This window comes from Poecile atricapillus, chromosome W (assembly GCF_030490865.1).
Source record: "Poecile atricapillus isolate bPoeAtr1 chromosome W, bPoeAtr1.hap1, whole genome shotgun sequence".
Lineage (NCBI taxonomy): Eukaryota > Metazoa > Chordata > Aves > Passeriformes > Paridae > Poecile > Poecile atricapillus.
This window is the reverse complement of record NC_081288.1, coordinates 986,743-1,013,829: the sequence shown is the minus strand read 5'-3', so window position 1 is coordinate 1,013,829 and position 27,087 is coordinate 986,743. Positions and strand designations below refer to the sequence as shown.

The 27,087-nt window shown below is 57.1% G+C and overlaps 3 protein-coding genes across 4 annotated transcripts in view; 1 reads left to right on the top strand and 2 right to left on the bottom strand.

Moving 5' to 3' along the window:
• The first annotated feature begins 1,639 nt into the window (after positions 1-1,639).
• LOC131591687 (uncharacterized) lies at positions 1,640-4,941 on the top strand. The gene is made up of 2 exons (XM_058862630.1): positions 1,640-2,816; positions 2,988-4,941. Exons 1-2 carry the CDS (start codon positions 2,167-2,169, stop codon positions 3,301-3,303), a joined length of 966 nt encoding a protein of 321 aa, XP_058718613.1. The 5' UTR covers positions 1,640-2,166; the 3' UTR covers positions 3,304-4,941.
• LOC131591682 (serine/threonine-protein phosphatase 6 regulatory subunit 2-like) overlaps positions 4,074-27,087 on the bottom strand; it is a 71,167-nt gene continuing 48,153 nt past the window's right edge. For both annotated transcript variants that reach the window (XM_058862622.1, XM_058862621.1), the window contains exons 10-24: positions 25,171-25,323; positions 24,243-24,473; positions 23,233-23,297; positions 21,056-21,171; positions 20,031-20,116; positions 19,658-19,738; positions 19,211-19,308; positions 16,162-16,219; positions 15,055-15,182; positions 14,190-14,347; positions 12,424-12,586; positions 12,010-12,098; positions 11,439-11,616; positions 5,964-6,119; positions 4,074-5,065 (exon numbers count right to left, since the gene is read on the bottom strand). In XM_058862622.1, the coding sequence (XP_058718605.1) occupies positions 5,014-5,065; positions 5,964-6,119; positions 11,439-11,616; positions 12,010-12,098; positions 12,424-12,586; positions 14,190-14,347; positions 15,055-15,182; positions 16,162-16,219; positions 19,211-19,308; positions 19,658-19,738; positions 20,031-20,116; positions 21,056-21,171; positions 23,233-23,297; positions 24,243-24,473; positions 25,171-25,323 (1,812 nt within the window). In that variant the 3' untranslated portion in view covers positions 4,074-5,013. The remainder of the gene's footprint in view (positions 5,066-5,963; positions 6,120-11,438; positions 11,617-12,009; positions 12,099-12,423; positions 12,587-14,189; positions 14,348-15,054; positions 15,183-16,161; positions 16,220-19,210; positions 19,309-19,657; positions 19,739-20,030; positions 20,117-21,055; positions 21,172-23,232; positions 23,298-24,242; positions 24,474-25,170; positions 25,324-27,087) is intronic.
• LOC131591686 (uncharacterized) lies at positions 6,127-9,382 on the bottom strand. Its single transcript, XM_058862629.1, has 3 exons — positions 8,499-9,382; positions 7,715-8,070; positions 6,127-7,644 (listed from the first exon to the last, which is right to left on the bottom strand). The coding sequence occupies exons 1-3, from the start codon at positions 8,605-8,607 to the stop codon at positions 6,964-6,966; spliced, it is 1,146 nt and encodes a 381-aa protein (XP_058718612.1). The 5' UTR covers positions 8,608-9,382; the 3' UTR covers positions 6,127-6,963.

Genomic DNA, 27,087 nt, shown 5'->3' with positions numbered 1-27,087 from the left:
TACACCTTGGATACACCCTGGATACACCCTGGATACACCATGGATACACCTTGGATACACCCTGGATACACCCTGGATACACCCTGGCTACACCTGGATACACCCTGGCTACACCCTGGCTACACCCTGGATACACCCTGGATACACCTTGGATACACCTTGGATACACCTTGCATACACCTTGAGCCCTTCCCTAAGCACCACACGCCCGTTTCTCCAATGGACCAATTCTGGTTTTTCTGATCAATTCCAGTTTTTTGGATCAATTCTGGTTTTTCTGATCAATTCCAGTTTTTTGGATCAATTCTGGTTTTTCTGATCAATTCCAGTTTTTTGGATCAATTCTGGTTTTCCCAGCAGGTAATTCCCAGCCCGGCCGGTGGGGGGATGAGGGGGATCCCCGAGGGATTTCCAGGGATCCTGATCCATCAGGATTTGGATACAGCTCCCGGCCAGTGTGGGAACCAGGAACTGAAATGATGTTTCCTTTGGATATGTTCCTCGGGAATGTCCCTGCACCTTCCCTCCAAACCTTTCCCTGGATGCCCAAGCCCTTCGGAACAGACACTGAGGGCAGCACGGAGCTTTTGGGTGGATTTTGGGTCATTTCTTTTCCCTTTTTTTCCCTTCCCAGGTTTCCATTCCCTGCCCACCTGCAGCTCTTGATGAAGCTTTGGGATTCCATCCCAGGGACTGCAGCAAAGCCTCGGGACACTGGGAGAATTCCCCTCGGGCTTTGCTGAGGATCAGCATCCCAACAAACACCCGGGATTCTGCCTGGCTGATGGTTCTGCCCCAGGAGGAGCAGGAATTGTGGTTCAGGGAAGGTTTTGGCTGGGAATGACCGGAATCTTCCCTGCAGGGAATTCTGGACACGGCCCAGGGACCCCCCTGCCTGTCCTGAGCCCCAGGAATGCTCCATCCCATGGGATCCAAACACCGGGATTTGGGATTCCGAGAGCTGCAGAACGCTCCCCTCCCCCACTGCAGCCAGGTGCCACCGCAGGGCTTGGGAGGCTGGGGGGGTGGGGTGACAGGGACAGGGGACAGGGGACAGGGATGGGGACAGGGATTGGGACAGGGACAGGGATGGGGACAGGGACAGGGATGGGGACAGGGACAGGGATGGGGACAGGGATGGGGAGAGGGGTTGGGACAGGGACAGGGATGGGGACAGGGATGGGGACAGGGATGGGGACAAGGACAAGGATTGGGACAGGGACAGGGACAAGGATTGGGACAGGGGCAGGGATTGGGACAGGGATGGGGACAGGGATTGGGACAAGGATGGGGACAGGGATGGGGACAAGGACAGGGATTGGGACAGGGACAGGGCTGCTCCGACACCGTGGGATGCTGCCAGCCCCAAGGAGCCCCTTGTTCCCCATCCCCCAGGGACAGAGGCGCCACGGCCCAGGAATTCCCGGGACAGCCCAAAGGGATGAGCTTCAGCTCTAACTGTGCCCGAGACCCCCTCCCATCCCATCCCATCCCATCCCATCCCATCCCATCCCATCCCATCCCATCCCATCCCATCCCATCCCATCCCATCCCATCCCATCCCATCCCATCCCATCCCATCCCATCCCATCCCATCCCATCCCATGGATCCCATCCCAGGGGGGAGTGGCCGGCACAGCAGGATCACCGGATCCCAGAAGGATGAAGCCAGCAGATTGGGATCACCGGATCCCGGATGGATGTGGCTGGCATGACAGGATCACCCGATCCTGGATGGGAAGCCAGCAGAGTGGGATCACCAAATCCTGGATGGATGTGGCTGGCACGGTGGGATCACCGAGCGGGATCACCGGATCCCAGAAGGATGAAGCCAGAGGGTGGGATCACTGGATCCTGGATGGATTAAGCCAGCAGAGTGGGATCACCAGATCCCGGATGGATGAAGCCAGCAGAGTGGGATCACTGGATCCCAGAAGGATGAAGCCAGCAGAGTGGGATCACTGGATCCCAGATGGATACAGCTGGCACGGTGGGATCACCGGATCCCAGAAGGATGAGGCCAGCAGAGTGGGATCACTGGATTCCAGATGGATGATGCCAGCAGAGTGGGATCACTGGATCCCAGATGGATGAGGCCAGCAGAGTGGGATCACTGGATCCCAGAAGGATGAAGCCAGCAGAGTGGGATCACTGGATCCCAGATGGATGCAGCCAGCTGGGTGGGATCACTGGATCCCAGATGGATACAGCTGGCACGGTGGGATCACCAAGCGGGATCACCGGATCCCACATGGATGCCCAGGCAGGCAGAACCACTGCACAGAACATTCCAGAAGCATCCCCCGGATGAGCTCAAGCCCAGCTCCTCGTGCTCCCCCTGGCCCTCCCCAGGTTTCTCCTGGGATCCATGGAACGCCAGCCCTGTGGACACCAGAGATCCCGGGGCAGGAGGGAAGCGCCGAGCAGGACTCAGGACATGGAGCCGCACAGGGCCAGGGGATGAGGGGATGGGGGACAGGGAATTCCATCCTCAGGAGCCGGGAGATCCTGCTCCAGCCCTGGGAAACCCTTCCCCGGAGCACAGGGAGAAGGAAAAGCCCAGCTGGGAAGCTCCACGCCCGCTGTGCCTCCGGAGGGTTTCCTATTCCCGGTTTCCCCACAGGAACACGGGAGCCAGGCCAGGAGCTGGCTCTGCTCGGAGCCCAGGCAGCAGGAGCCGGTTCTGGAGCAGCCCTGGCTGCTGGGAAGAACAACCCCAGGGGAAGGGAGAGGTGGAAGGAAGTGAGAGCCTCAATCCCAGCCGTGGAGGGATCATCCATGGGCACCAAACCCACGGGATTTGTGCATCTCCCCAGGTCTGAGCCAGCCCCAGCGATGTGTCTCAGCACTAAGAAATAAATCAGCCCAGTAAGGAGCTGTGCTCGGATCAGGACATGGCCAAGGATATTATTATTATTATTATTCTTATTATTATAATCATTATTATTAATAGAATGGTTATTATTAAAGCTCTCACTGACACTCAGGGAGCCGAAGCTGAGGAATGCCAGGCTGGAATTGCAGCGGAAGGCACGGACAGCCCCATCCCCTGGAGACCCCCGGGGTTACTGCTGCCCCTCACCGCTCCTGGAGCTCCCCGGGCTGCGGCCCCAGCGCCCCCAAATCCTGGGAAGGGATCCCAGCCACAGGAACGCTCCAGCCGATCCCACACGGCACCGGGAACAGGCTGGAAAAACATCCCCCAGGATCCAGCCAGGCTGTACCAGCACATGGATCCTTCAGCTTCCATGGAATCAGCCCCGAGAACGCCCCAAGGGAAGCCGATGTCCAGCAGAACTCTAGCACCAATCCTTGGAAAAATTAAGACTTTAATGTGTCTCCAATCAGGACCTCAAAACCACTGATCCTGCCTGAGAGTCCTGGCTGGAGCGGGATTGATCCCTGAACACCAAGCGGGGAAAGCAAAGCACAAAGTGAGATTTCTTTTGTTTTTTTTTTCCCTCCCAGTGCAATTAACTTTAAATTATTAATTTTAAATTACACAGAGCGAGTGAAAACTTCAAGAAGGAGAGCCCTGCACCATCTGATCCCCAAGGAACTGGGGCTGGGGGACAGCCACCCCCTTCCCTCCCGGCAGAACCCGGCTGGGAAGGCAGGAATGCACCCCGGGAATGCACCCCAGGAATGCACCCCAGGAATGCATCCCAGGAATGCACCCCGGGAATGCACCCCGGGAATGCACCCCAGGAATGCACCCCAGGAATGCATCCCAGGAATGCACCCCGGGAATGCACCCCGGGAATGCACCCCAGGAATGCACCCCGGGAATGCACCCCGGGAATGCACCCCGGGAATGCACCCCAGGAATGCATCCAGAGCAGCTGGCTGCCCCCTGTGCCGAGCTCCAGCCTTCACTCCAAAGGGAGGAGTTTCCAGGATCCCACAGGGGGTTCCAGCTCAGCTGCCCCGAGCCCCCCCAGTGCCCCCGATGTGCTGGGCAGTGAGCTGGGAGCCTGGGAGCGGCACAGAATTCCATTTATCCCAGCTCCAGGTGCTCCCCTCACCTGGCCCCGCTCTCCCACGGCCCTGAGGGACCTGGGTGTCCCCTCCCCGGGCGGGCACGGCCGCAGCCGCGTCCCTTCCGACGCTGCCATCGCCAGGTACAAAGTGCAAAAGTGTTGCTGTTCCTGCATCCATTAAAAACTTTAAAAAACAGAACAAAACAAACAGAAAAAAGGATTTCCATCATCATTTGCAAATACATTAATTCAGTTTCCAAAGAGCCAGCAAAGCCCTGGTCACCTCCTCGTGGGCCAACACGGACACGGGCAGGAGAAGCCGTCTGTGACCCAGCCCAGATCCTGCCCTGATCCAGCAGGAGTCCAGGGGAGGCCGGAGCAGCGCTGGGATTCAGGGACACCCCGGGACAGCCGGGCTCCGGCTGGGGACAAGCCCGGCCTCGGCCCTGCCCAAATCCAAGCCCTCCCTGCTCCCTCCCGTGGAAGTGTTGGCATTCCTCCTCTCCTGTGAAATGTTTCTGGTAAGGCTTTATTGCTCTACAAAGCGGTGCAAAGGCTGCCCGAGGACAGCTCCATCAGGAACTTTGGTCACACGGCTGCGGGATTTGTGCGCTGGCCCCGGCCGCCGCTGGACCTGCTACCTTCCCAAGAGAAGCTGAATACTGTGTGCAATAACACTGGGAAAACAGCACTGAACCCCAAATCCAAAACAAAAACCAGGGGCACGGGGAAAGGGGACAACTGAAATCAGGCAGAAGGCTTGGGAAGAGCCCGTCATTCCCGTGAGGACTGAACTCAATGCTACATTTCGACAATGCCGAGTGTCTTTCCGAACGGATCGGTGCTGTTGGATCTGCGTGTCTGGTCCTGAACGCCAGCTCGCTCTCATCAATGCAGCATTTATTAAAAAATAAAATTAAAAAGAAAAAAAAAAAAGGAAAAAAAAAAAAAAAAAAAAGAATTGACAAAATTGCATCACCAGGGAGCAGCCTGGCCTGGCTCTCACACACGTCCCGGGGCGGCGGCGGTGGCATCAAGCGGGGCCGTTCAACGTGGCTTCGGTGCAGGGCAAGGGCTCCTCACTCCTGTGGGGACAGCGGGGAACGGCCTCAGCCACACCGGGAACGCTCCCAGAGCCTCCCCCACCCCTCCAGGCAATGCTGGGACCTGAGCGGGGACAGCGGGGAACGGCCTCAGCCACACCGGGAACGCTCCCAGAGCCTCCCCCACCCCTCCAGGCAATGCTGGGACCTGAGCTCCTCCCTCCGGTTTGTGTTTTCTGCCCGGTGAAGCGTCCTCAGCTCCCCATGGAGACTCTGCCATGGATTGTAACGTGGAAATTCATGGAATGTTACAGGGAAAATCAATGTGGAATCAGGGAATGGTCTGTGTGGGAAGGGACCTTAAAGCTGTCTGGTTTCAACCTCTTCCAAGGTGGTCAGAGGGACAGGGCACCTCTGCTATGAGCACAGGCTGAGAGTTGGAAATGTTCAGCCAGGGAGAAGAGCTCAGAGCCCCTGCAGGGCCTGAAGGGGCTCCAGGAGAGCTGGGAATGTTCCCCTGGAGAGGAGAAGGATCCAGGGAGAGCTGAGAGCCCCTGCAGGGCCTGAAGGGGCTCCAGGAGAGCTGGGAATGTTCCCCTGGAGAGGAGAAGGATCCAGGGAGAGCTGAGAGCCCCTGCAGGGCCTGAAGGGGCTCCAGGAGAGCTGCAGAGGGACTGGGACAGGGCTGCAGGGCCAGGAGCCAGGGAATGGCTGCCAGTGCCAGAGGCCAGGGCTGGATGTTGGGATGTTGGGAATTGGGAATTGCTGGCTGGGCTGGAATTGCCAGAGCAGCTGTGGCTGCCCCTGGATCCCTGGCAGTGGCCAAGGGCAGGCTGGAGCCTGGGGCTGGGAGCAGCCTGGGCCAGTGGGAGGTGTGGAGGGCACTGGGGGGGTTTGGGGGTCCCTTCTATCCCAAACCATGGCAGGGTTCTGCCCTCACCTGTCTCTCGTGGCCGTTTCTGTGGCAGTTGTGACAGCGGTGGCCACTCTCTGGTGCCCGTCCGTGTGCGTGGCCGCGCTGCTCCGGGCTCGGGGGGCACCGGCAGGAGCGGATTCGGCCACGGGAAGCGTCTCCGGGGCCGTTCCATCGGAGCCACTGTGGGAGAGGGCAGGGACACGTCCATGGAACTCCCACTGGAATGGGGCTCACATTCCTGTTCTCCTCCTCACAAAGGCCTAAAGATCCCGTTGGGAATGAGAACTGGCAATGAACTGGGAATAAGAACAGCGGGCACAGGCAGGTCCCAGAGCAACAGGACACACCAGAGCAGCTCCTCCAGGGAGGAATTCCCAACTCCTGCTGCAAATGCAGTCTGGGAGTTCCCAAACTGCAATTCCCACTGCCACTGCTGGGACATGGACCTTGCTCTGCCCCTCAGGCTTCTGGGGCACCCAGAAAATCCTGGATTTAGGGGCAGATCCTAAAACCCCATGGAGGAAAAACCCCAGGGATGGGATGTCCAGAATCCAAACATGCTGAAGGTGCTCCAGGAGGTGCCACCTGAGGGACAAGCAAAGCTCAAATCCTGGAAAAGGAGAACTGCAGAACAAACCCTCCCAATCTCTCCTTTGGAATAAACCCATCCAGATTTCCAGCTGGAGAAGGGATTTCTGTGCAGATCCCGTTTTTTGGCTCCCAAGGCAGAGGAGGATGAGCTGCCCCAGGAATGATTTTCCTCCCAGTTTCCATCCAGAACAATTCCTTCTCCCTCTCTCCCAGAGCAAACCTCCACCAAAAGGAGGAAAGCTGGAGATGGCTGAGCTGGAATCCTGTCACTGGCTCCAGGGGAGCTTTCATGGAATGAAATAATCCCAGCTGGATAATTGGACATGTGATAGAGACTGGAGACTGAGGTTCTATTTCTGGAGCACTTCTCTTGAAAAAAAACAACATAAAAATGAGGAATAATGAGATCCAAACATTCCCTTTCCTCCAGAGCTCACAAGCTGCTCAGAAGCACCAAAATACACCTTGGAGAGACACAGGGATGGAGCTGCATTCCCAGGAATGTCGCTTCCCACACAAAAAGCTTTGACATTTCCATGGCTGAAAGAGAAACTTCTGAAGCCCAACCCCTGAAGTTTCCAGGGCAGGAGGATTCCAGAGTTACCTGAGCACACACAGGGGCTTGGGAATTTCTCTGCATTCCCTGGAGCTGGACCAGGGCCAGACCCAAGGGTGACACAACAAAGAGTTGTCCTGTTGTCCCCTGACTCCCCAGGGGTGACACAACAAGGAGTTTGTGTGGGATGTCCTGTTGTCCCCTGACTCCCCAGGGGTGACACAACAAGGAGTTTGTGTGGGATGTCCTGTTGTCCCCTGACTCCCCAGGGGTGACACAACAAGGAGTTTGTGTGGGATGTCCTGTTGTCCCCTGACTCCCCAGGGATGGGATCCCAAACCCCCCTGGGCAGCTGGATCCACACTGGGGAGCTGAGAGCGATTCCTGAGCTGCATCTCCTGCACTGGAGCAGCTGGGATGGGGCTCACGGAGGGTGGAACATCTGGAGGATTTCCTGGACTGCAACATCTGGATTCCACAGAATCCACAGAGGCCTTGGGCAGCTCCAAGGACAAAAGACCAACATCTGGATTCCAGGGGCACAAGGGGAAGGAAAACCTGAGTTCCTGAGAAGCTCCAAGGAGAATTTGAGATCTCTGTGGATTCCAGGGACAAGGGGAAGGAAAACCTGAGTTCCTGAGCAGCTCCAAGGAGAATTTGAGATCTCTGTGGATTCCAGGGACAAGGGGAAGGAAAACCTGAGTTCCTGAGCAGCTCCAAGGAGAATTTGAGATCTCTGTGTGGATTCCAGGAACAAGGGGAAGGAAAACCTGAGTTCCTGAGCAGCTCCAAGGAGAATTTGAGATCTCTGTGTGGATTCCAGGAACAAGGGGAAGGAAAACCTGAGATCCTGAGAAGCTCCAAGGAGAATTTGAGATCTCTGTGAATTCCAGGAGCAAGGGGAAGGAAAACCTGAGTTCCTGAGCAGCTCCAAGGAGAATTTGAGATCTCTCTGTGGATTCCAGGAACAAGGGGAAGGAAAACCTGAGTCCCTGAGCAGCTCCAAGGAGAATCTGAGATCTCTGTGGGGATTCCAGGAACAAGGGGAAGGAAAACCTGAGTTCCTGAGCTGCTTCAAGGAGAATTTGAGATCTCTGTGAATTCCAGGAACAAGGGGAAGGAACACCTGAGTTCCTGAGAAGCTCCAAGGAGAATTTGAGATCTCTGTGAATTCCAGGAGCAAGGGGAAGGAAAACCTGAGTTCCTGAGAAGCTCCAAGGAGAGTTCGAGATCTCTCTGTGGATTCCAGGGATAAGGGGAAGGAAAACCTGAGTTCCTGAGCAGCTCCAAGGAGAGTTCAAGATCTCTCTGTGGATTCCAGGGATAAGGGGAAGGAAAACCTGAGTTCCTGAGCAGCTCCAAGGAGAATTTGAGATCTCTGTGGATTCCAGGGGCACAAGGGGAAGGAAAACCTGTTCCTACAGCAACAGGAATGGGGTTTGGTGCAGGCTTGGGGGAAGTGCTTGGAGAATCACAGCCCACAGAGTGACTCCAGAATGTTCCTGATTTCCCTGGACTCATTAAGGAAGGTGGTAAGAAATGGATATTCCCACTGTGGGCAGAGTGGTCTGGGAGAGCTGAGGACACTGGGAATGCTCCAGGTGGTGATTCCCACTGGAGCCCAGCCTGGAGCAGCTCCAGTCCCAGCTGTGGCACCGCTCCTGCCCTCCCACAGCTTCCCCTGGGATTTCCAGGATTTTCCAGGATTTCCTCTCTTTGCCACAGTGCAGTCAGCCCTGGAGAAGGGCAGGCAGGCAAAGGCAGGTTGGGGAAGTTTTATCCCTATGGAATGTGGTAGAGACACTTGTCTGGAGAGGAAAACATTCCCAATGTGCCAAAGCAGGAACAAACACTTCCCTCCTGCCAGGACAGCAGGGGAAGAGGTGAGAACACCTCGAGGAGGATGGACACAGGAACAGCTGGATCTGGGAGGGATATCAGGAAAGGTGGGAAGGGCACTGGAACAGCTCCCCAGGGATGGGCACGGCTCCAGAGCCCTGGGATGTCTGGACAACGCTGGCATCGCTGGACCAAGGATCCCAAGGATCCCCTGGTCCCACTGGGAACCCAGCCTGGCAAGGTCCTGATCTCCCACACCACCATCCAGGGCAGGAAAAGCACAGCTTGGATCAGATCCTATGGATCCAATCCCACACAACCCAGGAGAAGGAGAGGCTGTGCCTTCCCTCACCTTCTGCTTCCCACCCAGCCACAGCCAGGCTGTTCCCAGGCACACAGAGTGCTGTTATCAAAATTAATGCATTTATCAAACTGAAATGGATCCAAAATTAACTGTATTTATCAAAATTAATGCATTTATCCAAATTAACTGCATTTATCAGAATTAACGCATTTATCAAAATCAACTGTATTTATCAGAATTAATGCAATTATCAGAATTAATGCATCTCTCAGAACGAGCTGCCTCCAACCAAACAGACCCTGGGATAACTCTGCCCTAATTCCAGGGAATTCTGCAATCCCAGCGGTTCCCCAGCCCCCAGGAGCTGCTGCTGGCTGAGCACAGCCAGGGATGACCCCAAACTGTCACCAACCATCACTGAAGGGAACCTCCTGCTCCTGACTCTGGTGCACAAACCCCGGGGCTGGTGACAAACACAAGGAAATCCATGGAAAAGTATGAGGAAAAACCTTGGAATGTTAGAACTGGGTAAGATCTCCATGGATGCAGCAGGATCTGACCGGGCTGGGCAGCAGCTGCCCCAGGACTGAAGGCTGGATTGAGGATCCAATTCCTACAGACCTGCCCAACCCCTGGGTCTGCTCCAGCCTTTCCTGGTGCTTTCATCATTGATTATTGGCTTTGACACCGAGGGGAAAACGAGAACCTGGGTTAAATCCTTCCCCCATGGCTGCAGGGGGATCCCAGGGGAGCCTTTGCTTTTCCAAGTGATCCCACCCGGACCCTGCCCTGGGCCTGGATCCCTCATCAGGGACAGAGGAGATCCTGTGACACTGGAGTGACCCAAAGGACAGGGACAGAGGCTCCTGTGACACTGCAGTGACCCAAAGGACAGGGACAGAGGTGATCCTGTGACACTGCAGTGACCCAAAGGACAGGGACACACTGGAGTGACCCAAAGGACAGGGACAGAGAAGCTCCTGTGACACTGCAGTGACCCAAAGGACAGGGACAGAGGTGATCCCGTGACACTGCAGTGACCCAAAGGACAGGGACAGAGGTGATCCTGTGACACTGGAGTGACCCAAAGGACAGGGACACACTGGAGTGACCCAAAGGACAGGGACAGAGAAGCTCCTGTGACACTGGAGTGACCCAAAGGACAGGGACAGAGGTGATCCTGTGACACTGCAGTGACCCAAAGGGCAGGGACACAGAGGCTCCTGTGACACTGGAGTGACCCAAAGGACAGGGACAGAGGTGATCCTGTGACACTGGAGTGACCCAAAGGACAGGGACACAAAGGCTCCTGTGACACTGGAGTGACCCAAAGGACAGGGACACACTGGAGTGACCCAAAGGACAGGGACAGAGGCTCCTGTGACACTGGAGTGACCCAAAGGACAGGGACAGAGGTGATCCTGTGACACTGCAGTGACCCAAAGGACAGGGACACACTGGAGTGACCCAAAGGACAGGGACACAGAGGCTCCTGTGACACTGGAGTGACCCAAAGGACAGGGACAGAGGTGATCCTGTGACATTGGAGTGGCCCAAAGGACAGGGACAGAGGCTCCTGTGACACTGGAGTGACCCAAAGGACAGGGACAGAGGTGATCCTGTGACACTGGAGTGGCCCAAAGGACAGGGACACACTGAAATGACCCAAAGGACAGGGACACAGAGGCTCCTGTGACACTGCAGTGACCCAAAGGACAGGGACAGAGGTGATCCTGTGACACTGCAGTGACCCAAAGGACAGGGACAGAGGCTCCTGTGACACTGGAATGGCCCAAAGGACAGGGACAGAGAAGCTCCTGTGACACTGGAGTGACCCAAAGGACAGGGACAGAGGCTCCTGTGACACTGGAGTGACCCAAAGGACAGGGACAGAGGCTCCTGTGACACTGGAATGGCCCAAAGGACAGGGACAGAGAAGCTCCTGTGACACTGGAGTGACCCAAAGGACAGGGACAGAGGCTCCTGTGACACTGCAGTGGCCCAAAGGACAGGGACAGAGGTGATCCTGTGACACTGCAGTGACCCAAAGGAGCCCCCACCACTCCTTGCAATAACCCTGTGCTAAATCCATCCCTCAGAGCCCTGTGCCACCCCAGGGGCAGGACCTGCTCTCCCATGGGACAGGGGACACTGGGAGCACACGGGGCCATCCCAGGGGCAGTCCCAGCCCCTGGAGATCCCTTCCCACCTGGAGCGAGCCGCCCTGTCCTTGCTGGGCTCCTGCGCCGTGGGTTCCGTGCCAGCCTTGGCCTTGTCGTCGTCGTCGTCGTCGCTGTCGGAGCTGCCCGAGGAGCTGCTGTCCAGGGCCACCAGCGGCGCCTTGCGCGTCCCGCACGCGTTCCACGCACAGGGAGCGGCAGCGCTGCCTGCGGGAGGAACAGCCCACGCTGGAACCTCGGGAATGTTCCCTGGAACGGCCCCAGGGGCCCAACAACCTCCACAGGTGGGCTGGGAACCGTGGCTTGGCTGGGATGGAGCCCAAAGCCCACTCAGTGCCACCACGGGCGGGGACAACTTCTGCTGTCCTGGAGTGCTCCAAGCCCATCCAGCCTGGCCTGGGACACCTCCAGGGATAATTGAAGTGTCCCTGTGGTATCAGCTCCAACTCATCTCCATCCCTTCCTCCCCATCCCAACAAACCCTGGGGATTTCTGCCTGTGCTTCGTGCACTGATGCTGCAGGGAACCCTCGGGGCTTGCCCTGCCCAGGTGCTCCCTGCAGAGCTGGAGCAGCCCCGAGTGGGGCCCTGTGTCACTCACAGTTCTTGTCCTGGCCCTGTGCCGGGCTCCTGTCGCTGCCGCCGCTCTCGGGGTCCACGGGGGAGCTGCAGCGAGGCCCGGACTCGGAGCTGGGGAGGGAAAAGCCCTGAGCACAGAGCCAGGATCATCCCCCAGGAGCAGTCACCGGCCCTGCTCTTCCTTCCCATCCATGTTCTGAACTTCTCTAAGCATTATTTGCTGGTTTTCCACCCCAGGAGGACACAGGGAGCGGGGCTGTGTCCCAGCCCCAGGCAGGAGCACTGGGAAGCAGCGGGAAGCATGACGGAACCCCAACATTAAACAATAGAAGGGCAGAGGAAGAGGAAGGGATTACAGCCAGGCACACCATCAGAATGTACCCCAGATATTCCCCGTTCCCAAGCCCCAAGGGAGCTGGAATTCCGTGGTTCTTACCAGCAGAAAGGCTGGAAGTCTGTGAACTTGGCCCAGCCCTTCTCCTCCGGGGCACTGCTCTGTGGGGTGGCCGAGTCCCACACGCTGGAGCCCACGTCCATGGCCACGGGCGGCGCGGGGCTCGCGGGGCTCGCGGGCTCGAACACGGCCGTCCAGCCAGCCCCTGTGGAGAGCACAGCCTGGGGTGCCAGCCTGGGACAGCTGGGGACAGCTGGGGACAGCTGGGGACAGCTGGGGACACCTGGGGACACCTGGGGACAGCCCTGGGGACAGCCCAGGGATAGCCAGCCCCTGTGGAGAGCACAGCCTGGGGTGCCAGCAGGGACAGCTGGGGACACCTGGGGACACCTGGGGACAGCTGGGGACAGCTGGGGACACCTGGGGACACCTGGGGACAGCTGGGGACAGCTGGGGACAGCCCAGGGATAGCCAGCCCCTGCGGAGAGCACAGCCTGGAGTGCCAGCCTGGGACAGCTGGGGACAGCCCTGGGGACACCTGGGGACACCTGAGGACAGCTCAGGGACAGCCCCGGGACAGCCAGCCCCTGTGGAGAGCACAGCCTGGGGTGCCAGCAGGGACAGCTGGGGACAGCTGGGGACTGCTGGGGACACCTGGGGACAGCTGGGGACAGCTGGGGACACCTGGGGACAGCTGGGGACACCTGGGGACACCTGGGGACAGCCCAGGGATAGCCAGCCCCTGCGGAGAGCACAGCCTGGAGTGCCAGCCTGGGACAGCTGGGGACAGCTGGGGACAGCCCTGGGGACAGCCCTGGGGACAGCCCCGGGACAGCCCTGGGACAGCCCTGGGACAGCCAGCCCCTGCAGAGAGCACAGCCTGGAGTGCCAGCCTGGGACAGCTGGGGACAGCCCTGGGGACACCTGGGGACAGCTGGGGACAGCCGGGGGACAGCCCAGGGACAGCCCCGGGACAGCCCTGGGGACAGCCCTGGGGACAGACAGCCCCTGCAGAGCGCACAGCCTGGGGTGCCAACCTGGGACACCTGGGGACAGCTGGGGACAGCCCTGGGGACAGCCCCGGGACAGCCCTGGGACAGCCTGGGGACAGCTGGGGACAGACTGGGGACAGCCTGGGGACAGCCCTGCGACAGCCTGGGGACAGCCAGCCCCTGTGGAGAGCACAGCCTGGGGTGCCAGGGATGTTCTGGGCTCCAGGGATGTTCTGGGCTCCAGGGATGTGCTGGGCTCCAGGGATGTGCTCTAGGGATGTGCTGTGGCTCCAGGGATGTGCTCTAGGGACGTTCTGGGCTCCAGGGATGTGCTGTGGCTCTAGGGATGTGCTCTAGGGATGTGCTGAGCTCTAGGGATGTGCTCTAGGGATGTTCTGGGCTCCAGGGATGTGCTCTAGGGATGTGCTGTGGCTCCAGGGATGTGCTCTAGGGATGTTCTGGGCTCCAGGGATGTGCTCTAGGGATGTTCTGGGCTCCAGGGATGTGCTCTAGGGATGTGCTGGGCTCCAGGGATGTGCTGTGGCTCCAGGGATGTGCTGGGCTCCAGGGATGTGCTCTAGGGATGTGCTGGGCTCCAGGGATGTGCTCTAGGGATGTTCTGGGCTCCAGGGATGTGCTCTAGGGATGTGCTGTGGCTCCAGGGATGTGCTCTAGGGATGTGCTGTGGCTCTAGGGATGTGCTCTAGGGATGTTCTGGGCTCCAGGGATGTGCTCTAGGGATGTGCTGTGGCTCTAGGGATGTGCTGGGTTCTAGGGATGTTCTGGGCTCTAGGGATGTGCTCCCAAACTCGGTACCTTGGGAGGAGCCCGACTCCTTCCTCTCCGGGGCGCTGCCCTTGTGCGGGGAGGGGGGCGGCCGCTGCTCCTCCTCCTCCTCCGAGTCCACGCTGCCATCGTGGTCCCCGTTCTCCAGGTCACTCCTGGAGCTCTCCGACGTCTGCGACGCTCCAAACCTGAAGGGGAACCGGGAATGAGCCACGCCCGCATCGCTCAGCTCCTCCCCCCTGTCCCGGGGGAAACAGCCCAGAGCCTTTCCCAGGGCTGTTTCTCCCAAAATATTTCCCCCAGTTGCTCAGGGCAATCGTGGGTGCTCAGAGGTTCCCCCAGCTTGCCGGGGTGTCACAATTCCCTGGAGGTGCAGGGACACGGCCAGGTCTTGGATGTTTTCCCTGTCTCCTTTGATCACATCTCAGATTGGGAATTATGGAAATAACTTTATTTAATGAGTGGCTCTATCAAAGGGATGGGAAATTATTTCAAAGCCTGAGATGCCCCTGGGAGGCCTCTTGTTCTCACTTTTCTGATTTGAACGTTCTAAGAATGTTCTGCCCACTCCCCTCAGGCTCACCTCCTCCTCCTCCTCCTCCTCCTCCTCCTCTCCAAGGATGAGGGAAGGAGCAAATTCCAAGTGTTTAACACTAAGGGTGGGAGTTTTCAACGTGTCTGATGGAAGATTCATTAATTAGGTGTTCCCATTGTTAATGAATTGGCTTTAACTGGATCTGTCTCCAGCTCAGGAGAACCCCCAGCACAAGTGGCAGGGAGATAAAACCCCACAGCCCCAAAATGACACAAAACCCAAGGAATTCCTCCTGGCCCAGGCTGCAATGTGCAGATTCCCAGCAGCAGGAGGAAAATCAGGGTTCTGCTTTCACCTTACCGTGTCCTGGACTTGACCTGGGTTGCGTAGGAGATCTCCTTCTCCTCCCAGATGTCCTCCTCCTCCTCGTTGTCGTCGAACTGCTGGATGCGCTCGTTGCAGCAGGCCTCGAACAGGGAGGCGTTGGGCTGCAGGACCACAGGGAATCACTGCACACCTTCTCTGTACACACTGATTTATTAAACCCAGGCTCAGGGCTGAGCAAACCCAGCCCTGCTCAGGGATCACCCAGGATCACCCCAGCCCTGCTGCTGCTTCGCTTTGGGGAATAAAGCAGGAAAGGCCAGGAACAGCCTGGCAATGTTTAGATCCATGAGAAATCCATCTCTGCCTGTGCTTCCCTAATCTGAGTCTGGAAAGGTGATCTAAAGCTGCAGGAGCTGGGAATGTTCCCCTGGAGAAGGGAAGGCTCCAGGGAGAGCTTCCAGAACATTGCAGGGCCTGAAGGGGCTCCAGGAGAGCTGGGAATGTTCCCCTGGAGAGGAGAAGGATCCAGGGAGAGCTGAGAGCCCCTGCAGGGCCTGAAGGGGCTCCAGGAGAGCTGGGAATGTTCCCCTGGAGAGGAGAAGGATCCAGGGAGAGCTGAGAGCCCCTGCAGGGCCTGAAGGGGCTCCAGGAGAGCTGCAGAGGGACTGGGACAGGGCTGCAGGGCCAGGAGCCAGGGAATGGCTGCCAGTGCCAGAGGCCAGGGCTGGATGTTGGGATGTTGGGAATTGGGAATTGCTGGCTGGGCTGGAATTGCCAGAGCAGCTGGGGCTGCCCCTGGATCCCTGGCAGTGGCCAAGGGCAGGCTGGAGCCTGGGGCTGGGAGCAGCCTGGGCCAGTGGGAGGTGTGGGGGGCACTGGGGGGTTTGGGGGTCCCTTCTATCCCAAACCATCCCAGGATTCCCCGATTCTAAGAACAGACTGGCACTGCAGGGAGGGAGGAAGATTCCCTCTGTGCCAGGGGTGCTGCCTCAGAGGGAACATTTCCTGCAGGAGCCCCCTGAGGGTTCTCTCCAGCCCCTCTGCACTGGCCAAAGCCCCCCAGCCTTTGCCCTCTCAGAATGCAAGCAGGACTTTTCCAGAGGCACATTTATCCCAGCACAACCCCACACCCCCACTCACGCTGTCGTCGTCGGCGTCGATGTTGAAGTTGATCTCGGCTATGCGGTCGAAGGGAGCGCTGGGAGGGAGGAGGAGGAAGAGCCTCAGGGATGGCTCCGAGGAGCTTCCCCAGGGGACAGCAGCAGCCCCAGAGCCACTCCTGGGCTGGGATCCCTGCACAGCCACTCCTGCCCCCGGCTCCCCTCGCTGAGGGAAGGGTCATTCCAGCCCGGAACATTCCCTGCCCATGGCAGGGGGGCTCTGGAGGGGCTTCCTGGGGACAGCCAGGAGCTCTGCTGCCAGGACAGGCTCAGGATGGGCCAGGACAGGCTCAGGGTGGGCCAGGACAGGCTCAGGGTGGGCCAGGACAGGCTCAGGGTGGGCAGCAGCAGGAATTTCCCCATGGAAAGGGGGTCAGGCCCTGGAAGTGCCCAGGGAGGTTTGCAGTGCCCATCCCTGGAGGTGTCCAGGGAATTCCTGGAGGTGGCACTCAGGGAACAAGGTGGGCATCGGGCACAGCTGGGACTCCATGGGCTGGGAGGGCTTTTCCAACCCCAGGGAATTTGGGATTCTGGGAATCTCAGTGCAGCAGTGGCTCAAAGCCCGAGGTGTGGCTGCACTGTGGATTATATATTCCCAGGATGTGAATATCCCAGGATGTGAATATCCCAGGATGACCCAATTCCCAGTCCAATCCAGAGGAGCCCCTGGAAGGAACAACAGAGGGTGCTGCAGGCCCAGAAATTCCCAATTCCCAGAGTTTGGATGCAGGAAGAGTTCACTCCCCCCACTCATGGATCTGTAGCTTTTCCAGTGTTTTTTCTTTGAAAGACTCTCCAGCTCAATCCTGCTGCAGTCCCAGGGACACTGAACCATGACTGGTGCTCCTGAAATATTCCAGCTCACTTCCAGCCCAGTGCCCAACAGCTGGAAACAGCTGGCAGTGAGCACCACTCCCAGAATATTCCAGGTTTTGCAGGACATTCTTCTTTTCCAACCACAAACAGAGCCACGACATCCCAGGCACAGACTTTTTCCAGCTCCATTCTACACCAGGCACAAAGCTCCTGGGGCAACTCCTCAGGGATTTAAGTCCTCCCTGTCCCTCACTCACATGGGGCTGTGTTTGACAGCAGTGAAAAGTCTATTTTTTATTTTATTTTAGTTTAGTTTAGTTTAGTTTAGTTTTTAGTTTATTTATTTTTATTTTATTTATTTTCATTTTATTTTATTATTTTATTTTATTTAGTTTAGTTTAGTTTAGTTAATGATTTCAGTTTATTTTATTTTATTTTATTTTATTTTATTTTATTTTATTTTATTTTATTTTATTTATTTATTTATTTTAATTATGTGTGGAACTGAATAATTTATGTTCAATTCAGCTCTGATTCTCTTCTGGAACTTTTTGGCCTTATCAAGTTTCTGGTGTCTCTGAGGCCCAGGAAAAACCCCTGGATGGGAAGGGCAGAGGTGCTGCCTTGGATCCCAAGGAACCCCTGGGATGGAGAAAAACCCAGGAGCACTGGGATCCCCTGGAGCACTGCTCTGCCCATAACTGGTCCCATAACTGTGGCCACTGGGATAATCCCAGTGCCAGGTACATTTCCAAGGAGAGAGGATGAGCTGCAGCTTTAATGGGATTAAAGGAATTCTGTAAAAGCAGTGAATTCCGAGCTTTCAGCAAGTTGTGTAACACTGAATCCCCTCTTCCCTGTCTCCCTGAACTGCCACTGCTCCTGATTATCCCTGCTCCCTTCCTCAGGAGCAGGAAAACGGCTGCATTTCCATGGAACCATCAGAGCACTGTCCCTTCACTTCTCACTCCAATAAGGATGTAATTCCTTGGAAAAGATCTGTTTAACTGCCCACAGTTTGTTCTCAGGCTTTGCCTTTAAACTCATTCCAAACCAGGGCTGGACAACAATTGCCTGCTTTATTTCACATATCCCTCTTTAAAATGAGAGAATTTCTTGCTTCTCCACCTGGCTCAGAGATCGGGCTGTGCTCCTGGAAAACAAGGAGCTGTTTCCAACCTGAGGAGGGACAAGGAGGCTCATTTGTAAACCTGGAGCAGAGGGAGGATGGGATGCAAAGAGGCTGAAATGGCAAACACCCCCAGACTCACTTGGTGCTGTCACCAGAGACCCCCAGACTCACTTGGTGCTGTCACCAGAGACCCCCAGACTCACTTGGTGTTGTCACCAGAGACCCCCAGACTCACTTGGTGCTGTCACCAAACACCCCCAGACTCACTTGGTGCTGTCACCAAACACCCCCAGACTCACTTGGTGTCACCAAAGCCCCCAGACTCACTTGGTGCTGTCACCAGAGACCCCCAGACTCACTTGGTGTCACCAAAGCCCCCAGACTCACTTGGTGCTGTCACCAAACACCACCAGACTCGGTGCTGTCACCAAACACCCCCAGACTCACTTGGTGCTGTCACCAGAGACCCCCAGACTCACTTGGTGCTGTCACCAGAGACCCCCAGACTCACTTGGTGCTGTCACCAGAGACCCCCAGACTCATTTGGTGTCACCAGAGACCCCCAGACTCACTTGGTGTCACCAAACACCCCCAGACTCACTTGGTGCTGTCACCAAACACCCCCAGACTCATTTGGTGTCACCAAACACCACCAGACTCACTTGGTGTCACCAAAGCCCCCAGACTCGCTTGGTGCTGTCACCAGAGACCCCCAGACTCACTTGGTGTCACCAAAGCCCCCAGACTCACTTGGTGCTGTCACCAGAGACCCCCAGACTCACTTGGTGTCACCAAAGCCCCCAGACTCACTTGGTGCTGTCACCAGAGACCCCCAGACTCACTTGGTGCTGTCACCAAAGCCCCCAGACTCACTTGGTGCTGTCACCAGAGACCCCCAGACTCACTTGGTGTCACCAAAGCCCCCAGACTCACTTGGTGCTGTCACCAGAGACCCCCAGACTCACTTGGTGCTGTCACCAAAGCCCCCAGACTCACTTGGTGTCACCAGAGACCCCCAGACTCACTTGGTGTCACCAAAGCCCCCAGACTCATTTGGTGTCACCAAAGCCCCCAGACTCACTTGATGTTGTCATCCTGGTCGGCAAACTCCTCGTCGTTGAAGCCGAACTGATCTGCGAAATTTGCCGTCATCTGCTGGATCTGGTACTCGGAGAAGGCCTGGGAAGGGATCCCAGAAATCCATCATTAGGGTGTCCAGAGACACTCCAGACACAGTCAGTGGAGCTGTGAGGAAACAGCTCCCCCAGGAAAGTGCTGCAGTCCCAGGGAAGTGTGTGAAATCCTCATCCTGACCTTGCCAGGGCAGGGTCCCGCAGAGCTCTGGGATTCCCACCCCAATCCCTCCTGAGCTGCTGCCAGGAGGATCCCAGGCCATGGAACCTCCCTGGGAAATCCCAGAGGAGCTGAACACACGGAGCAGATCTCAGGAAGCTGCTCCACAGCAGGATGGACTGAGGGCAACCACAGCAGTGAGTTTCTGGGAATAGTCAGGATGTTCCCAACTCACCTGTTGGAGAGTGAGCTCGTTGGGAAAAGCGCTTTCAATGTCCTCATCCTCGCTGGAGGAGTGCAGGTGGTGGGTGCTCACCTGGGAAAGCACAAAACAGTCAGGGAACCTGGGAAAGCTGGAAAAGCTCCCACGTTTCAATTCCACCAAAGCCCAAAGTCCTGCCCAGGCAGGAGCTGCCCCAAGGAATCCCAGGGAGCAGCTCAGCACCACGGATCAGCTCTGCTGAATGATCATTATGGAACAGGTTTATGGAAATGCTTTCTACTCTGTCTTGAAGCATTCTTTAGCAAAACAAGGAAAAAAGGAAAACCAGGAGTATTCATTTCTTCTGTTAGGGGAAGCCCAGCAGGCACTGGAGTGACCAACTCACCAAATCCACCGTGTTTCTCCGGTTCGTCTCGGTCAGCGTCTCCTCCACAAAACTCTCCCACCTGCCCCTGCAGTCCTCAGGCAGCTCTGGAACCAGAGGAACACAGAAACCGTGGGATTCGGGTGCTCTCAGCTCCCTGGGGACTCACCTGGCCCAAGGACTCCCAGCTTCTCTCACCCTGCTGGGAACAACCACCCCGAGCGGGGCTCCAGCTGCGCCTGGGTCTCCCCTTTTCTCCCGGGACTGGGGGACCCTTCCCTCCCTTCCCTCCCTTCCCTCTCTTCCCTCCCTTGCCTCCCATCCCTCCCTTCCCTCCCATCCCTCCCTTCCCTCCCTTCCCTCCCATCTCTCCCTTCCCTCCCTTCCCTCCCTTCCCAGCACACCGGGGAGCCCAAAGGGGAGCAGAACCTGAGGGTGGAGGAAAGGAAATGGAGAAATAGCACAAGGAGAAAAGAGAGGATTGTGCTCTCAGATCGTCACTGCCCGGCAGGGGCGGAGCAGAGGGGATGGACAATGTGGAAAATGGAAAATCTTCCTTCCTCCCACCCAAACCCATGGGGGAAAACCAGTTCTCCCAGTGGATCCAGTGAGGATGGACACAGGCTGGCAGTGGGAACACCCCTGATCAGCTGATGAGTCTGTGGCTGCTGGGGACATTTAACCCCGAGTCTCCTCCCTCAGAGGTGTCACGGAGTCATGGAATCATGGAATGGTTGGGTGGGAAGGGACCCCAGACCCCCCCAGTGCCCCCCACCACGGCAGGGACATCTCCCAGTGCCCAATCCCAACCCCACTGTGTGAACACCAAGAGCAGCCAGACGGGGGTCTCACCATGCTTTCAGTGATGGGATAATGTGGGATTTCCCTGGGAATCCTTTCCAGTGGAAAGGATCTTGAGGAAATACCTGCAGGGAGTCCTTCCAGGAGCTCCCAAGGGTTTTTTTTTTCCCTGGAGAGCAGTGAGGGGGAGCTGGAGGAGGAAGAGGAGGAGGAGGAGGAGGAGGAGGAGGAGGAGCAGGCGGTACCTTTGATGAAGTCACTGATCTGGGCCTGCATGGGTCCCTTCTCCATGTTGTGCACCACGGCGTTGGCGATGCGGGTCAGGTGCCCCATGTTCCCTCTCCTCCTGCCGCCCTCCGCCCTGGAACAGAGAGCAGCCGCTACCCTCGGAGCCGGGATACCCTCGGATACCGTTGGAGCCGGGATACCCTCGGATACCCTCGGAGCCGGGATACCCTCGGATACCCTCGGAGCCAGGATACCCTCGGATACCCTCGGAGCCGGGATACCCTCGGATACCCTCGGAGCCAGGATACCCTCGGATACCCTCGGAGCCGGGATACCCTCGGAGCCGGGATACACTCGGATACCCTTGGAGCTGGGATACCCTCGGATACCCTCGGAGCCGGGATACCCTCAGAGCCAGGATACCCTTGGAGCTGGGATACCCTCAGAGCCGGGACACACTTGGAGCTGGGATACCCTCGGAGCCGGGATACCCTCAGAGCCGGGATACCCTCGGAGCTGGGATACCCTCGGAGCCGGGATACCCTCGGAGCTGGGATACCCTCGGAGCCGGGATACCCTCGGAGCCGGGACACACTTGGAGCTGGGATACCCTCGGATACCCTCGGAGCCGGGACACACTCGGAGCTGGGATACCCTCGGAGCCGGGATACCCGGGGATACCACGATGGGAAACTCTCGGAGCCGGAGCCGGGACAGAGCCCTAAGAATTGCCCCAGCATTCCAGCCCAAATGGCCACAGAATTCCATTCCCAATGGCCACGGAATTCCAGCTCCAATGCCCATGGAATTCCAGCCCAAATAACCACAGAATTCCAGTTCCAATGCCCACAGAATTCCAGGTCTAATGGCCACAGAATTCCTGCCCCAATGCCCATGCAATTCCAGCCTAAATGCCCACAGAATTCCTGCCCGAATGCCCATGCAATTCAAGCTCCAATGCCCATGAAATTCCAGCTCCAATGGCCACAGAATTCCTGCCCCAATGCCCATGGAATTCCAGCTCCAATGGCCACAGAATTCCATCTACAGCACAGCCCCTGGCAGAGCTCCAGGGTGGGGCTGGGACTGCTGCAGTGACTCCCCCAGGAGAGAAGACATTCCCATCCAACCATGGGATAAAACCAGATCCCAACAGAGAACCCGAGCAGCCCTGAGCTCAGGGAATCCTGGAATTGGGATAAAAGGGACCCCCAGAGCCCCCCCAGTGCCCCCCTGCCATGTCCCAGGCTCCAGCCTGGCCTTGGGATCCATCTGCCACTGAGAGCAGCCAAGAAAACCCCACCTTCCCAAAGCCCCAGCTGAGATTCCTCTGTTTGAATCCCCATTTTTTCCCTTCCAATCAGATTTTTTCCAGTGTGGTGGTGACTGGAACTCTGCTGGGAAATAGGGATGAGCTCTGGCTCCTTCTGGTTTAATCAGGAAAACTCCCAAGCAGCACCCAGGGATATTTTTTGTCCCCAGGGATATTTTTGGTCCTACAGATCTGGGCAAGGAAATGCCCAGCAAAATTCCTTATGTGGAGGAGGGGCTGTAAAAAGGACCAAAAACCCAAAAAAAACCAAATTAAACCAACCAAAAAAAAAATGTAATCCAGACCTCAAGCCTCCAATTATGGCCAAAACCATGACAGTGGGGCTCCAAAGCCCTTGGAAGCCACCAGGAGCTCAAAATAGAGAGTGAGGACCAAACACTGAGCTGGGCATGGAAACTGAAGCCTGCAGAAGATTTCCACTTTGATTTCTTAGTTTTTTAAAAATATTTAGTTCTTATCAGCCCAATCAGCACAAAATCCAAAGGGTTTATAAAGCTAAAATAGGAAATCCAGGGCAGAAATGCTTGGCCACCCCAACTTAAAAGAGTTTTCTTCTCCAGGGAGAATAGAATTATGCATTTAAAACAAAACAAAACAAAAAAAGAGAATGAAAGAAGTGAATATTCCATGGGATTCCCTGAGAAAGCAGGAAAGCAGCAGCCTGAGGTGCTGGGATGAGGTGTTGGGAACATCCATAAAACCCATCACGCCTTCAAATCCTGTCTGTTTGGGAATTTGGCTTGTCAGCATGCAAACCACCCCAGCTCCAAACCCCAACCAAAACCCAAGTCTGTTTGGACACCACTAAACTGGAAATTCTCCAGGAATATTATCCCAAGTCAATGTGCAGCAATTCCTTACTGGATTTTGTCATTGGCTTCCCAGGCGTCCAATATCCTCTGCACCAGGCAGCACTTCTGGAACAGCTGTGGGGAAATGGGAGAATATTTGGGATTTTCCAGAGGAGAAATGTGAATCCTCCTGTTCCTTCCCGCATTCCTCCTCAGGAGATCAAACCTCAGCCCTTCCCCAGGAGCCCCGGTTCCTTCCTGGTTATTTCCCAGGGATCCCAGCAGATCCCAGCAGCAGGAATTAAAGGAATTAAAGGAATTAAAGGAATTAAAGCCCTGCCAGGCACCACTCTGAGGCCTGGCCACTAACAGCTGGAATGTTCTTAGCTAGGTTTTTTTTCCAAAATTTATAGTAATTTTTACTAAAAAAAAATTGGAATTTTAAGAATAAATGGGGATCATTTTAATAAATAGCAAGGGATTCATGGGGCCATTAAATGAGGGAAGTTTTAATGGGATGTTGCAAATAAAGGCACAAAAGCGAACACAGCTCCACGAGAACCACCCCAAATGATAATAAATAGTAATAAAGCCCACTAAATATAGGTAATAAATAATAATAAATAATAATAAAGCTCATAAAAATTGGTAATAAATAATGAAATTCACTAAAAAACGGCAATAAATTATAACAAAACCCACGGAAAATTACATATAAAAATAAGTAACAACAAATTCAAACTGAGCCAAGTGCCTGCTCTGCAACAGCCCAGCCCAGAGACCCCTGGAGACCCCAGCCCAGGGATCCCTGGAGACCCCAGACCCATCTCAGGGATCCCTGGTGACCCCAGCCCCATCTCAGGGATCCCTGGGGACCCCAGACCCATCTCAGGGATCCCTGGAGACCCCAGCCCCATCTCAGGGATCCCTGGTGACCCCAGCCCAGCCCAGCTCTCACGTGGGTGACCCCAGCCCCATCTCAGGGATCCCTGGAGACCCCAGCCCACCCCAGCTCTCATGTGGGTGACCCCAGCCCCATCTCAGGGATCCCTGGGAACCCCAGCCCAGCCCAGCTCTCACGTGGGTGACCATGACGTTCTCGGTGGCTCCGTTTGGGGGCTCTGAGGGCTCCGTGGGCTCCGTGGGCTCCGCTGGCTCCGGGGCCGCGTTCCCGCTCGGAGCTTCCTCTTTGCTGCCCGGCTCCCCCGGGCTGGGCTTCCCCTCATGCACAGAGTGGGACAGGATGGCTGCTATGGACAGCTCCACTTGGAAATGCAAAAAGTTATTCCACGTGTATTTAAAAAATAAATCCTGGAGGAGAAATGAGAGATGGAAGAGTTTACTCGGGATAAATCTTCCTGGTTTTAATGATCAGTGACATCAGGGATCTTTAAGGATCCTCCCAACCCAACCCATGCCAGGATTCTGGGACTCTGGGATATTAAATTGTTGCCCAAGTTGTTGTTTGATCATCAATTCCACTCAGTTTTCCTGCCACACGCCAGCAGCCACTGCTGGCTGGGCTCTGCATTCCCAGGGTGCTGTCTGTTGGGAAATCAGTGAATATTCCCAATAAATGGAGCACTTGGGAATCCTCTCACAGCACAGACACACACTGAATGAAATAACTCCACTGGGGCTGAATGAATCCTAGGAAAAACAGGAACTGAATCATTGCTAAGGATGGAATTAATTCCCTTAAGCTTGCCCAGGTTCTGGGAGGCCCTTTCCAGTCCCAGGGATCCTGGGAGAAAATTAATCTCTCAGCGTTCCAGGAGCTCACACACACAGCACAGACTGTTTCACACCTTCTCCACCGAACTGACACGGAATTGGAAGCGTGAGGCTCAGTCCAAAACCCCAGACAGTCGGATTTGGATGGCAAAAGCTCCTGCAGGGATCTGCTCCTCGCTGGAGCAGGTAAGGGAAATAACAGGACTTTGTCCCCCTGACAGAGAATGGATTCCACAGCCCATCCCCGCTCCCTGGGAGGCCCCTGGATACTCACAAGTAGCAAGTCCATGGTGCCGAGCCTGCAGAGCTCGTGGTTGATGCTGGGGGTGTTGGTGTGCAGCAGCGCCGCGATCAGCCGCGAGCCGTGCAGCCGCGCGTTGCCCAGAGGCTCCTCCAGCACTCCCAGCGTGGTCAGGATGGCCGGTTTCTGAGGAGCAGGGATGCCAGTCAGGGAAGGACAACGTTCCCACAGCACACGTGCCCCAGAGCTCTGCTCCACAGTGCCCAGAGCCTCGGCTGCTCAGCCATGGGAGCTCCATCTCACCCGGGGGAAGAACTGCCCAGGGAGGGGGCAGAGCCCTGGGACTGCTGCCCACGGAGGGGATGGAGCCCTGGAAATGCTGCCCAGGGAGGGGATGGAGCCCTGGAAATGCTGCCCAGGGAGGGGATGGAGCCCTGGAAATGCTGCCCAGGGAGGGGATGGAGCCCTGGAAATGCTGCCCAGGGAGGGGATGGAGCCCTGGAAGTGCTGCCCATGGAGGGGATGGAGCCCTGGAAGTGCTGCCCAGGGAGGGGATGGAGCCCTGGAAGTGCTGCCCAGGGAGGGGATGGAGCCCTGGAAGCGCTGCCCAGGGAGGGGGCAGAGCCCTGGGACACTGCCCAGGGAGGGGCAGAGCCCTGGAAGTGCTGCCCAGGGAGGGGCAGAGCCCTGGAAGTGCTGCCCATGGAGGGGATGGAGCCCTGGAAGTGCTGCCCATGGAGGGGACGGAGCCCTGGAAGTGCTGCCCAGGGAGGGGCAGAGCCCTGGAAGTGCTGCCCATGGAGGGGATGGAGCCCTGGAAGTGCTGCCCATGGAGGGGACGGAGCCCTGGAAGTGCTGCCCAGGGAGGGGATGGAGCCCTGGAAGTGCTGCCCATGGAGGGGCAGAGCCCTGGAAGCGCTGCCCAGGGAGGGGGCAGAGCCCTGGAAGTGCTGCCCAGGGAGGGGCAGAGCCCTGGAAGCGCTGCCCAGGGAGGGGATGGAGCCCTGGAAGTGCTGCCCAGGGAGGGGATGGAGCCCTGGAAGTGCTGCCCATGGAAGGGGCAGAGCCCTGGGACACTGCCCATGTAGGGGACGGAGCCCTGGAAGTGCTGCCCATGGAAGGGGCAGAGCCCTGGGACACTGCCCATGGAGGGGGCAGAGCCCTGGAAGCGCTGCTCAGGGAGGGGCAGAGCCCTGGAAGTGCTGCCCAGGGAGGGGCAGAGCCCTGGAAGCGCTGCCCAGGGAGGGGGCAGAGCCCTGGAAGTGCTGCCCATGGAGGGGACGGAGCCCTGGAAGCGCTGCCCAGGGAGGGGATGGAGCCCTGGAAGTGCTGCCCAGGGAGGGGACGGAGCCCTGGAAGTGCTGCCCAGGGAGGAGATGGAGCCCTGGAAGTGCTGCCCATGGAAGGGGCAGAGCCCTGGGACACTGCCCATGGAGGGGACGGAGCCCTGGAAGTGCTGCCCAGGGAGGGGGCAGAGCCCTGGAAGTCCTGCCCAGGGAGGGGGCAGAGCCCTGGGACACTGCCCAGGGAGGGGACGGAGCCCTGGAAGTGCTGCCCAGGGAGGGGACGGAGCCCTGGAAGTGCTGCCCATGGAAGGGGCAGAGCCCTGGGACACTGCCCAGGGAGGGGGCAGAGCCCTGGAAGTGCTGCCCAGGGAGGGACAGAGCTCTGGAAGTGCTGCCCATGGAGGGGCAGAGCCCTGGAAGCGCTGCCCATGGAGGGGACGGAGCTCTGGAAGCGCTGCCCAGGGAGGGCCTGAGTCCCCCCAGCTCTGCAGACATCCCAAAGCCAGCTGCATGTGTCCCTGTGTCACCTGCTCCAGGTGACCCTGCCCTGCCCAGACAACCCCAGCTGCTCTGGGATTCTCACATTTACCAGAACCCTCTCATTTCAGGACTGTTCTCAGCAGGGAAACCCAAACCACCTTCCCAAGAGGATGGCTCTGAGGCC

What these genes read in the sequence shown, in the direction of transcription:
- LOC131591687 (XM_058862630.1), top strand. Translation starts at nt 2,167, where the DNA reads ATGCAGCCAGCTGGGTGGGATCACTGGATCCCAGATGGATACAGCTGG. An exon ending in GGATTTGTGCATCTCCCCAG is followed by an intron (nt 2,817 to 2,987) that starts GTCTGAGCCAGC and finishes ACTGACACTCAG; the next exon opens with GGAGCCGAAGCTGAGGAATG.
- LOC131591686 (XM_058862629.1), bottom strand. Translation starts at nt 8,607, where the DNA reads ATGAGTCCAGGGAAATCAGGAACATTCTGGAGTCACTCTGTGGGCTGT. An exon ending in TCCTGTTGCTGTAGGAACAG is followed by an intron (nt 8,071 to 8,498) that starts GTTTTCCTTCCC and finishes TCAGGGACTCAG; the next exon opens with GTTTTCCTTCCCCTTGTTCC. An exon ending in GGAGCTGCTCAGGAACTCAG is followed by an intron (nt 7,645 to 7,714) that starts GTTTTCCTTCCC and finishes TCAGGAACTCAG; the next exon opens with GTTTTCCTTCCCCTTGTGCC.